We start from the raw sequence: 13302 nt of genomic DNA on the forward strand, positions 1-13302 counted from the left end.
AGTCTCCCACATTGCAGGCAGACAAACCATGTGATTTATAGCAAATACCTGCTTTCCTTCTTGGAGTCTTAAATTTTGGAACATGCTAGGCAGGGATGTCTACCTGACGAACTCCCAGTAAAAACCCTGGTGATCTTCCTTGGATGATAGTTTTTACACACATGTTGTCACAACCCTTTGCTGGAGGAATTAAGCATGTCCTGTGTGACCCCTCTCGGAGAAGGCAATGGTACCCCACTCCAGTACTCTTGCCTGGAAAATCCCATGGGCTGAGGAGCCTGGTAGGCTGCAGTCCATGGGGTCGCTAAGAGTCGAACACGACTGAGCGACTTCACTTTCCCTTTTCCCTTCTATGCATTGGAGAAGGAAATGGCAACCCACTCCAGTGTTCTTGCCTGGAGAATCCCAGGGACGGGGGAGCCTGGTGGGCTGCCATCTATGGGGTCGCACAGAGTCGGATACGACTGAAGTGACACAGCAGTAGCAGCAGTGTGACCCCTCTGGGAAGGAGGACTCTTAGCAGCCTGTGCCTAGTTTCCTCTAGACCTCACCCCATGCGCCTTTCCCTTAGCTGATTTTGCTGGATGTCCTTTTGCTGTAATAAACCAGAGCAGTGAGCACAACTATATCCTGAGTCCTGCAAGTCCCACCCACTGACTCTAGGGGTGGTCTTGGGGACACTGACATGCGTAGAAATGTCCAATGGCTTCAGCACCATTCATCAGAAAGACTTTTGCTCCTTGAATTTTCTTGTCATCTTTGTCAAAATCAATGTACCATAAATGTAAAATTTTACTTCTGGATTCTGTTCTGTTCCATTGCCTGTCCTTATGCCAGTACCACGTTGTCTTGATTACTGAGGCTTTATAGTAAGTTTAAAATCAGATAGCATAAGTCCTCAAACTTTTTTTTTTTTTTTTTTCAAAATTATTTGGCTCTTCTAGGTCCTTTGCATTTCCATATAAATTTTAGGATCGGTTTGTTAGTTCCTCCTAAAAAGCTTACTAGGGTTTAGATTGGAGTTGCGGTTTTCAAATTTTTTTAAGTTGATCTTGCTTATTTATTTGACTGCACTGGGTCTTTGTGTCTGGGACTTTCTCTAGTTGTGGTTAGCGGGGGCTACCCTTGGTTGCAGTGCACGGGCTTCTCTTGCTGTAGAGCACAGGCCGTAGGCGCAGGGGCTTCAGAAGCTGCAGCGCATGGGCTCAGTCGTTGCGGTTCACAGGCTGTATAGAGCCAGGGCTCAGTAGTTGTGCTGCTCAGACTTAGTTCCTCCACGGCATGTGGAATCCTCCCCAACCGGTAATCGAACTTGTGTCCTCTGCATTGGCATGTGGATTCTTATCCACTGTACCACTAGGAAAGTCTGGGATGGGAATTGATTGGAATTGATGGTTCACTTGGAGAGAACTGACATCTTGACAATAGTGAGTCTTCCAATCCATAAACATGAAATGCCTGTCCGTTTAATATCACAGTAGTGTTTTGAAGTTTTCAGTGTGCGAGACTTCTGCTTCTTTTCTTAATTTTATTCCTAAGTATTTTATTCTTTCTGATACTATTACGAGTGAAATTGTTTTCTTAATTTCATTTTAAGATGTCTTGTTGCTAGTATATAGAAATACAATTGATGTTTGTATTTTGACCTAGCTAAATTTATTAGTTCCAGTATTCGTTTTCTGGGTGCCTGGGGATGTTATACATGCAAGAGTATGTCAGCTGTGAATAAAGTTTTACTTCTTCCTTTCGGTTTAGATGCCTTTCATTTCTTTACTGTATTGCTACTGGCTTGAATCTCTAGTATGGTGTTGATAAGAAGTAGCATGAATGGACATCTTTGCCTTGCTCCTGATCATAAGGGGGAAAGCATCAATCTTTCATCATTAAATATGATGTTAGCTGTGGGTTTTTGTAGATGTCATTTATCAAGCTTTGTAAATTATCTTTTATTCCTAGCTTGTTATGGATTTTTACCGTAAATCTGTGTTGGATTTTATCACATGCTTTTTTTTCCTGCATCTATTGAGATGACAGGTTTTTTTTTTTTTTTTTGGTCCCTTATTCTGTTGCTTTAGTATGTTACATTAATTGATTTTCAGATATTAAGCCAACCTTGCATTCCTGGGATAAATCCCACTTGGTCCTCTGTATATGTTGCTAGGTTCAGGTTGCTAATATTTTGTGGAGGACTTTTACATATATATACATGAAAGATACTGATTAGTATTCTTGTGGTGGTTTCCCCTGGTTTTGAATCAGGGTGATATCAGCCTCATAGGCTGAGCTGGGGAATGTTACCCACCCCCTGTCTTTTCTCATCTTTTCCCTTTTAAGGAGATAATTTATGGTCCCTTACGTGTGGCTAGGAGAAACTTCTTTTTCTTTTCTCAAGGCTAATTCTTATAAAATTCAAGTTAAGCAGCTCAGTGTCATTGGCTAAATCCTAGGTCCGTGTATGGACAGATGTGGCTCAAAATGGAACAGGTTCCCGGCCTCCCTGAGACACTTGTCTGATCACAGCTGGCACCTCCATCTGCAGGCAGACCCCCAGAGCTTCCCTACAGGGACAGGGGTGGGGTATCTGCTCAACCGGCCACTGGGGGATGCTTGGCTGAAGTTGCTTCTCTCCCCCTTTCTCTTTTAACAGAGCAGCCACGAACCAAAAGGTACGCGAGCAGGTGCGCCTGGAACTAAGCTTCTTGAATTCAGACCTGCAGATGCTCAAGGAAGAGCTGGAGGGGCTCAACATCTCAGTAGGAGTCTATCAGAACACAGAGTAAGTAGGGGCAATGCTTCTGTCAGGTACTTTCTGAGCCTTGGGAAATGCCTGCATCAGGGATGGTACACAGACAGGCCCCAGGGGTAGCCAGCCCCGCTTCGATTTGGTTCGGGCTTGAGCAAGGTGCAGGAGTTAAAGAGAACCTATAGGGTTTCTTGGAGATACCTGACCAGTTGGAGAAGAAGGCATTTATTTGTCCTGGGGCCACTTGGGACACAGGTTTACTGGAGAGCCTTGTGGCTGGGTTCAGGCAGGAAAATGGCACCTGTCACATAGCCTGGGTGATGCCTCTGCCATAAAGAGGCCCTGGAACGGTAGCTGTGGTCAGCTCTGAGAGTCAACCTGCCAGGTGGGGCCCAGGAAGCCCCATCTTCTTCCTTCTCCACCTCAGTGCCACACACACGATCTGACTCTGAGTCATTCTGTTGATAGATTATAGAAACATGTAATAAGCTGCCTTTCCCAGCAAAGATCATGAGACTTCTGTAAGTTCCCTGAGGGGATGGTGTAGCTGAGACACTTTGGAAATGTCTCCCATTGAATATTCGAGAAAGAAATGTTCTGATTCCAAAGCATCCCTCAGAGAGTCTTTGTGGGAGGCCAAATGTTGAGGTGTGACCTTCAGAAGAGCTCAGAAATTCTCCCTCCCCAAGGTGAGCTACCTTGGAAGGAAAAGTCCATCTTTTTTTTTCCCTATATGGACCATTTTAAAAGCTTTTATTGAATTTGTTAGAGTATTGCTTCTGCTGATTATGTTCTGCATTTTGGCTTCGAGGCATGTGGGATCTTAGGTCTCCAACTGGGGATAGAACTCGCACCCCCTGCATTGGAAGGTGAAGTCCCCACCCCTAGACAGCCAGGGAGGTCCCCAAAAGTCCATCTTTAAGAGGAAATAACCTTGAGAACTGCTAAAGAACAGTTTACATACTTTTCTGTCTGGAGAAGTAGGACTTTTCAGAAGGTAAGGGAGCCCCAAGGAAAACTCAGTCAGAAAATAATTCCCTAGATGAACAGAACCAAATGTTGGAGAGCCTTCCATCATCTTTGAAAGGTGCTTTTCCAGATCATCTCCTGCTCAGTCCTCTGCACTGTCCCCAAGGGGTTTTTCTGAGCCACGGGTGAAACCTCTGCTTCCTTGGTGGCCGTCCATGAGCCAGGCTGTGTGTCCTGGCTCACTTACCTTTGAGCTCCCAGCATAGTTCTGACCCCTAATCAGTACAGCCAGCGAACGGCTTCCCTCAGCTCATGCTGTATGCTCAGTTGTGTCTGACTCTTTGCAACCCCATGGACTGTAGTCTGCCAGGCCCCTCTGTCCATGGGATTTTCCAGGCAAGAATACTGGAGTGGGTTGCCATTCCCTTCTCCATCTATGAGATGAGTCAGGGCCAAGCATTGGTGATACAAGTAGGATGTTTCTTATTCCGCCTCGCTGTATGTGAAACACAGGGCTGTTCATGCATATTGCCCAAAGACACGCACTTAAGGCCCCTGTTGTGACTGCAGTACAGCTGTAAAGCGGCTGATTGGTTTCTGGGAGTGGGAAAGTTGGTCCCTGGGAGTGGGGAAGAGGGGACAGAGATATGCAGATATATAATGACATCTTGCATTTCCATCCGCCCTCTTCCTGTTTTCAAAGCACGTTATTGTTTTCTTGGCACAGCTGATCTTCACACACGTCTATGAGGTAGACAGGGAAGAAACAATCTCATGCAGATGAGAAAACACAGGGAGCCCCGAGGTTATGGGAAAATGTTATATTAGTGCAAGATGGAGAGGGTGGGGAGTCCTGGCCAGGAGCCTGGGGATGCTGGCTGCTGTTACACGGTCACAGGAAGAGCAGACCTAGCCGCCAGCCCTGTCGGGGTGAAGCCAGCAGAGAGCGGCCCAGCCTGTCCTCATCTCCTTCTAGCAGGATCCAGCTTTCCTGGCAGGCCTTGGGGAAGCTATGCACCCCATTGGGACTCGCCTGCTTTCAGCACAGCCCCGTTGTTTTCTGTCCCCCACAGAGGCAGCTTCAGCTTACAGCCCATTGTCCACTCACCCCGCCTGCATTCCTGGCCTCCTCCCTGGCCAGGCTGAGCAGCCCCAGGAGGTCTCCTGTTACAGGTCAGGGAGCGAAATCCCTGTTGGCAAAACACAGCTGAGCCCAGTTCACTTCCCACTGGCCCTGCCCCTGAGACCACGCCCAGAGTGACCTTTGGGGTAACCAGGTGGTTGGTGGGGGGAGAGGAGGTGGTGGGGAGATAGCCAGCCAGGGTCTGACCCAGGGCTGGGAGCCAGGTGCACTTAGGTGTCAGATGGGGCCCCCGCCCTCAAGGCCTTCCCCGTGACACCTAGAGGGATACCCCCCTTGGGAGGAGGCACGTGAGAGCCCAGGGTTGGAGGGCTGCAGGAGAGGTGGGACCCACTGCAGTGAAGGGAGGAGGAGGAGAAGGGTGGGGGTTGGCTGGAAATGGCGGCAGTGCACCAGACCGCAGAGCAGTGAGCACGCGAGGCACAGACCCTGGTGTGCAGAGGTCCTCAGGACAGTTATTCAAAGATGCAATGTGATTGGAGGGATAAATCAGGATACAGCTGGTAGGGGCCTCATGTGTTAGGCTTGGTCATCTAGAAGGGGATGGGGACTCCTTTAGGAGCAAAGATGAGGACATGACCTGAGTGGCCTTTAAAAAAAAAAAATTATTTATTTTTGGTTGCACTTGGTCTTTGTTGCTGCACGCAGGCTTTTTCCAGTTGCAGTGAGTGGAGCAACTCTTTGTTGTGGTGTGCGGGTTTCTCATTGTGGTGGCTTCACTTGTTGCGGGACATGGGCTCTAGGTGTCTGGAAACTTCTCAGACCAGGGACTGAACCCATGTCCCCTGCATTGGCAGATGGATTCTTATCCACTGTAGCACCAGGGAAGTCCCCGAGTGGTCTTTACGGAAAATGAACTGATGTGTACTAGCTTGGCTGGAGGAGGGGTGGGGACCTGAGCTGGAGTCTGGTGGGGGGACAAGCTGGGGGTGTGCAAAGTGGCCAAGATGCGGATGTTCATGTAGCTTGCTCTGTTCCTCCTAGGGAAGCATTTACAATTCCCCTGATTCCACTTGGCCTGAAGGAAACCAAGGACGTTGATTTTTCAGTCGCTCTCAAGGTAAATCCCAAAGCAATGGGCACTGGATTCGCTGTTTAAAAGAGAAATGTGGAAATTGTGGATCCCTTACAAGTGCTGTGAGGCTCGACGGGCCAAGTGTCGCTTGATTTCTTCAGGGTGGCCTTGAGCCCCTTCAGCAGACCACCCGGACAGCCCATGCTAAACTTTACTATGCTCACTAACATCTGGTTGCTGAGACTCTCACACGCCTGGGGAAGGGGTTGGGAACCTGGGCTGGTTGGCTCCAGGAATCCAAGGCAAAGAGGATCTATGGTAAACAGGCTTTGAGTTTTTAAAATTGCATCCTGTTTTAGTAACTTTTTTTTTGCCTCAAATTTTATAGTCAATTTAGGCCATGTTTTTGGAAGAATAGCCAAAAGTTTTTGACCCTCAACATTTTATTTTGGAAATAGTAGAAAATTTGAAAGAATGTCACAGTGAACCCCTGTATACTCATTACCTAGATTCTCCTGTTAACATTTTGCTGCAGTCACCTTATCATGTATTTGTGCATCTATGCATCCCTCTCCCCGCACATTAATACATCTTGTTTTTGATACCTTTCAGAGTAAACCAAAGATACTGGTTCACTGCCCTTAAACACTTGAATAGCTAGAGTTTATGCATCCCCCACGCCCTGATCCCTGGATGTCTGCCTTCTCTTTTTTTTCTCTCTATCCCCCGCTCTGCCCTCCCCCTTTCTCTCTCCCTCCTTCTTTCTTTCCCTTCCATCTTTTTTTTTTTTTTAAGTACCAACTTTATTGGGATATTCATACATTCATACACCTCTTTAAGGTAAAAATAGTACCTGGCCTCCCCTTAGCCATGTGTCTCTGGCAAGCAGTGATATTGTAGGCCCGCCTGTGTCAGTCACTGAACAGGTGCTGGTGATGTCAGAGGCCCAGCTGTTAGGGCCCCTGTAATTCAGTGGAGGATCTGGGTGGGAAGCGAGAGAGATGCTTTGATGGAGGTACCCAGAGATGGCTTGTCCCCAAGCTGGGGCCAAGAGAGGCCTCCCCAGGTCTGGAATGCTTTCCTCTTCCTCCTTGCCGTGGATCCATCACGATGAGTTTTACTGAATCATCTCAAACTTCCATGCAGAAGAAGAAAGTGGTGATGAGGTGGAAGGGGGTGTCTGTCTCCAAGCTTTCCAGCACAGGCAGGGTGTGTAGGGATGAATCCCAGAAGTGTGAAAAATGCTTCAAAGAATTCTGTTTCTTGTCACAGCAGTCCTGTTAGTTGACTCATCTTTTCACTGATTTTATTTTAGAAAAGAAAAAAATGACCATATGGCATTTTGGGCACTACACAATTTGTCCTTTTAAAAAGATATTGGTAATAAACAAGTGGGACCTAATTAAACCTAAATTTTAAAATTAAAATTAAAAGCTCTTGCACAGCAAGACTGTGGCCTATGCTAAGTCACTCGATTGTGTCCGACTCTTTGCGACCCTATGGACTGTAGCCCGCTAGGTTTCTCTGTCCATGGGATTCTCCAGGCAAGAATACTGGAGTGGGTTGCCATTTCCTTCTCCAAGGAACTATAAATAAAGAGAAAAGACACCTTTCAGAACGGGAGAAAATAATAGCAAATGAATCAACTGACAAAGGATTAACCTCCAAAATATACAAGCAGTTCATACAGCTCAATACTAGAAAAACCAACAACCCAGTCAAAAGTGGCCAGCAGAGCTAAACAGACATTTCTCCAAAGAAGACATACAGATGGCTAATAAACACATGAAAAGATGCTCAACATCGCTTATTATTAGAGAAATGCAAATCAAAACTACAATGAGATACCACCTCATGCCAGTCAGAATGGCCATCATCAAAAAGTCTACAAGCAATAAATGCTGAAGAATGTGTGGAAAAAGGGAACCCTCTTGCAGTGTTAATGGGAATGTAAATTGAAACAGCCACTGTGGAGATTCCTTAAAAAACTAGGAATAAAACTACTATATGACCCAACAATCCTACTACTGGGCATACACCCTGAATAAACCATAGTTGAAAAAGATGCATATACCCCAATGTTCATTGCAGGGCTATTTACAATAACTAGGGCATAGAAGCAACCTAGATGTCCATTGACAGATGAATGGATAAAAAAGCTGAGGTACATATATACAGAGAAATATTTCTCAGCCATAAAAAGGAATGCACTTGAGTCATTGCTAATGAGGTAAATGAACCTTGAGGCTATTATACAGAGCGAAGTCAGAAAGAGAAAAATATATATTAATGGATATATATGGAATCTAGAAAGATGGTACTGAGGAACCCGTTTGCAGGGCAGCAGTGGAGACGCAGACACAGAAAACAGACTTGTGGACACAGTAGGGGAAGGAGAGGAAAGGCCTAATTGAAAAAGTAACATTGAAACATATATATCACCACATGTAAAATAGCCAGTGGGAATTTGCTGTATAATACAGGGAGCTCAAACCCAGTGCCTGTGACAACCTAGAAGGGTGGGATGGGGAGGAGGCGGGAGGGAGGTTCAAGAGGGAGGGGACATATGCATACCTATGACTGATTCATGTTGATGTATGGCAGAAACGAACAAAATCAATTCAGTTTAGTCACTCAGTCGTGTCCGACTCTGACCCCCATGGACTGCAGCACGCCAGGCTTCCCTATCCATCACCAGCTCCCAGAGTTTGCTCAGACTTATGGCCATTGAGTTGGTGGTGCCATCCAACCATCTCATCCTCTGTTGTCCCCTTCTCCTCCTGCCTTCAATCTTTCCCAGCATCAGGGTCTTCTCTAATAAGTCAGTTCTTTGCATCAAGTGGTCAAAGTATTGGAGCTTCAACTTCAGCCATCAGTCCTTCTTCCAATGAACAAAATATTGTAAAGCAATTATTCTCCAATTAAAAAGAAATTGGTTAATGCTTCGAAAGCTTTTGCACTTGTCCTCCAATCTCAAGCAGAGACTGTGTGAGTTCCTTTCACTCAGGGCCTTGTGGACTGATGTCTTGTTTAAATCCAGGTCCTGGGCCCTGTGAGTTTGGAGTTTATTTTAGAGTTTGAGAAGGGACTTTGGTAGCCACTCCAGACCCAGGATTACCAAAAATTTTATTTTCTGGGTAGTAGAATGGCAACCCACTCCAGTACTCCTGCCTGGAAAATCCCATGGACAGAGGAGCCTGGTAGGCTGCTGTCTATGGGGTCGCATAGAGTTGGACACGACTGAATGACTTCACTTTCACTTTTCACTTTTCATGCATTGGAGAAGGAAATGGCAACCCACTCCAGTGTTCTTGACTGGAGAATCCCATGGAAGGCGGAGCCTGGTGGGCTGCCGTCTATGGGGTCGCACAGAGTCAGACACGACTGAAGTGACTTAGCAGCAGCAGCAGAGAGCTATCTGCCAGCTTTTCACAGGGCACGTGAGCTTTTAGTTAGGTGTGACACTTGCCATAGGTCTCTGAGACTCCAGACAATGCTTATGTCTGTGGAAATATTTTAGTTGCTTTTGTAGAATAGTTTCTTTTAAGATTTAGTTTGTTGCTTTGTGCCAGAGCCGGAAGAGTGTGGGCATTTTGCAGGGGACAGGAAATAGGTGAAGGGGATTAAGGTTACAAATTTTCATATTATAAGCCATGGGGATAGACTATGAAGCATAAGGAATATATTCAGTAATACCGTAATAACTTTGTATGGCAACAGATGGCTACTAGACTTGCCATGGTGATCATTTCATAAAGTATGCAAATGTCAAACCAGTATATCGTACACCTGAAACTAACATAATATTGTAGTCAACTATATTTCAATTAAAAAAAAAAAGACATACCCAGAAACACAAAATGTGTGAGTTTGGAAGGAATTGTGCAGGTCGCCAAAATTTAAAAAATTTAAAAAGAGTGCAAGCAAATAAACATGTAGTACTTTTGTCACTGGAAGAATACTTTATATTTTAAGCAATTAAGACTGTATCTGAAAATAGGGAGTAACATATTTAATACTGGAAAAAAAATAAAAATAAAAAGAGTGCAGGCGTTCAAAAGGGAGACTCTTGGAGAAAATTGGGAATTTCCTGGGCAGCTGTAAGGATCCAAACATGTCATGTGCAGAATTCACATTAAATCTAGTGGGGAAAAAAAAAAATCACATGTTGTGGATATGGCCAAGTGCTATTCAGCTGAGGTTCCCAACCATGTCATTTTAGTCTAAAAAGAACTCTACAGATGTCAGTCATACAAAAATGAGAATGTTTGGGGGACATTCTGTTTTTCCTCCCGTGTTTGTGCTTGAGAGTAACATAGACAGGTGCTCAGAAGTAATCTGGCCAACTAAATCAGGGCAATTCATGTTGTCTTTCAAATCTGTGTATCCTCGTGATGTTTAATGGTCAGTGAAGCTTCATGGTCTGATTATGTTCTGTTTTAAATAAATGGGCTTTAAAACAACTTCATGAAGAAGCACCATCAAAATAAATTCCAGAGAATTCAAGTTTTTTTTTCCTTTTAAATATAGCTTTGTTAGTATATATTTCTGATTGAGAACAGTATTGCAAAATGTTCAGAAAATACCAAGAAATGTAAAGATCCCTCACAGCCACACACATCCCCCTACACCTTTATTTGGTACTTAAGCTTTGAGCACCTGGTCTCATCTTCTGATCAGGGGTCTTTAGAAGGATGTGAGACTCCTCCGATCTATTCAGGCTCAGCATGGTATCTACTGGTAATAAGTGCCAAGTAGGGTAGCTATTAATTTCATTCTTAAGGCATCTTCCAAATTTTTATTGTCAACAGCTCTCCTGTGAGCATCTTTGCACAGTTTGCTGAATATTCCCTTTGGATAAATTTCTAGATGTGGATTTAACGATTACATGACCAACCTAGATAGCATATTCAAAAGCAGAGACATTACTTTGCCAACAAAGGTTCGTCTAGTCAAGGCTATGGTTTTTCCTGTGGTCATGTATGGATGTGAGAGTTGGACTGTGAAGAAGGCTGAGCGCCGAAGAATTGATGCTTTTGAACTGTGGTATTGGAAAAGACTCTTGAGAGTCCCTTGGACTGCAAGGAGATCCAACCAGTCCATTCTGAAGGAGATCAGCCCTGGGATTTCTTTGGAAGGAATGATGCTAAAGCTGAAACTCCAGTACTTTGGCCACCTCATGCGAAGAGTTGACTCATTGGAAAAGACTCTGATGCTGGGAGGGATTGGGGGCAAGAGGAGAAGGGGACGACAGAGGATGAGATGGCTGGATGGCATCACCGACTCAATGGACATGAGTTTGAGTGAACTGCGGGAGTTGGTGATGGACAGGAAGGCCTGGCGTGCTGCGATTCATGGGGTCGCAAAGAGTTGGATGCGACTGAGTGACTGATCTGATCTGATCTGATCTGAATAACCCACCAGAACTGGTCTTGCCTTACATTCCTATCAAGTGTGTGTGACTGCTTATGAAACTGTTTGTGTCATCTTTTGGGGCCCCAGAGAGCTCCGGTACCACAGTTCTTTATGTCTCAGCACAGAAGACAATTTAGTGAGCAGCGAGGAGGTAGATAAGAAGTGATTTTTTAAAATAGGATGCTTGTGGGCAGGCGAGAAACGGTGCACTCTGAGAACTTACTGGACTATATAGTTTTATAATCAAAGGAAAAGTGGGGGGCTTCCCTGGTGGCTCAGTGGTGAGGAATCTGCCTGCCAGTGCAGGAGGCATGGATTTGGTCCCTGACCTGGGAAGATCCCACATGCTGTGGCGCAACTAAGCCTGTGTGCCACGACTTTTGAGCTCTGGATCCCAGGCGTCTCAACTACTGAAACCCACGTGCCCTAGATAGAGCCCATGCTCCGGGCAGAGGGAGAAGAACTTCTTTGTCTTTCTTGAGCAGACATCATGCTTCCATCCTCAGCTCTTCCTCCAGGTTGAGCAGGGTAGTTTTCTTGTCCCTACACAGTCAAGCTCGGTCCACAGATTATTGTTTTTTATGTGGGCAGAGAGCATGTCTTAGGGGTCATTAACTTCCTGAGCTCACTGGGCAGGATGTGGGTCTCATGCCACCACTGTTCTATTGTCTTGGGCATATGTCTTATGCCTCTCTTGCATGGTTTTGTTTCTAAGCAAGCCTGCCTGGTTTTGTGATTAAGCAAACTTACAGGGTCTCCCATATTTTTTCTACTTACAATCCCCTAGTGGGATTAACTACTTAATCACCTACTTTGTCCCTTTCCTCTATATCATTCCTCCCTCCAGGTGTTTACCCTTTTATGCTTCAAAGCGGGTAAAGGGCAGTGACTGATCATTAGCTACTTCGGGCTGAGACGGAACATTGGCCTTCCTGGGGAAGGAGTAAAGCGCCTGGCTGACTGTCCCTTCTCTGTTCGGAGAACTGCCAGTCAGTGTCACTGTGGTTAGCATCATCCTTTTAGCCTTCTTAGATGTTAAGCATTGGAGGATGAATCTACAAAAAGGTATAAATTAAAAGAAATACAACAATGAGCTTTGGAAAAGTCATTAAGAAGGATTACAGCCATGATTTTGAAGATCCAGACCGTTTTCCTCAGTTTCTAAATCTAAAAGAGAGTCACTGAAGGCCTCAATCTGTTTCTGATTAGGCCTGGAATCTTAAATGTTTTATATTTTAGGGTGTATTGAGTCTTTTATCTCAGTTATAGATTTAATTTATTCTTTTCTGTTTTTTGTTAATATCCTTTGATGATGAAGGTCTTCCCTTGTAGCTCAGTTGGTAAAGAATCTGCCTGCAGGGCAGGAGACATGGGTTCGATCCCTGAGTTGGGAAGATCCCCTGGAGAAGGAAATGTCAACCCACTCCAGTATCCTTGCCTGGAAAATCTCATGGACAGAGGAGTCTGGTGGGCTGTACTCCATGGGGTCGAAAAGAGTCGGGCACGACTGAGCAACTAACACTTTAACACTTTGATGATGAGAGTGGTTTCCTTGTCCCTCAAGGGACAAAGTGTAGCCCCTAATTTATTTAAAGAATACCTTCCATTAAAGAAATAGGACAGTCAGTCACAAACAGAAAGGAATGTGGAAATAACCAGCCATTGATGTTGTACGAAAGGGGTCGCAGGAAAATGTGCCCCTGTCTCTCGCCTGACACTCCCATTGCATATTTCTTACAGTTAAGGTTTCCCATCCTTTGGGTTAAGACCAAGAAGGTTGCGTTAGTCTGTGAGAAATTTTATCAAGTGACCCGCCATTTCAGTGACTGCCCAAGGCTCCGCATTAGTTATGTAGATGCCATGTCTGAGCAGAGCCATTTTTGGCTTTGGGCCCCGTCAGTCTTTTGATTGTGAAATCATCAAAGAAGGCCGACCCCACCCCCCAACTCTCTGGTGCCTGGGGCATTCCCTCTTTCAATACCTTGGCTGTTTGCAAAGGGTTCATCCATCACAATCTTT

The 13302-nt window shown here is 45.2% G+C and overlaps 1 protein-coding gene across 2 annotated transcripts in view; it reads left to right on the forward strand.

The window, feature by feature from the left end:
• Positions 1-13302, forward strand: part of RHPN2 (rhophilin Rho GTPase binding protein 2) — a 70785-nt gene that overhangs the window by 27079 nt on the left and 30404 nt on the right. For both annotated transcript variants that reach the window (XM_005897760.2, XM_070388003.1), the window contains exons 3-4: positions 2648-2776; positions 5838-5913. In XM_005897760.2, coding sequence (XP_005897822.1) covers positions 2648-2776; positions 5838-5913 — 205 coding nt within the window. The remainder of the gene's footprint in view (positions 1-2647; positions 2777-5837; positions 5914-13302) is intronic.

The sequence above is a fragment of the Bos mutus genome, chromosome 18, assembly GCF_027580195.1.
Source record: "Bos mutus isolate GX-2022 chromosome 18, NWIPB_WYAK_1.1, whole genome shotgun sequence".
Taxonomy (NCBI): Eukaryota; Metazoa; Chordata; class Mammalia; order Artiodactyla; family Bovidae; genus Bos; species Bos mutus.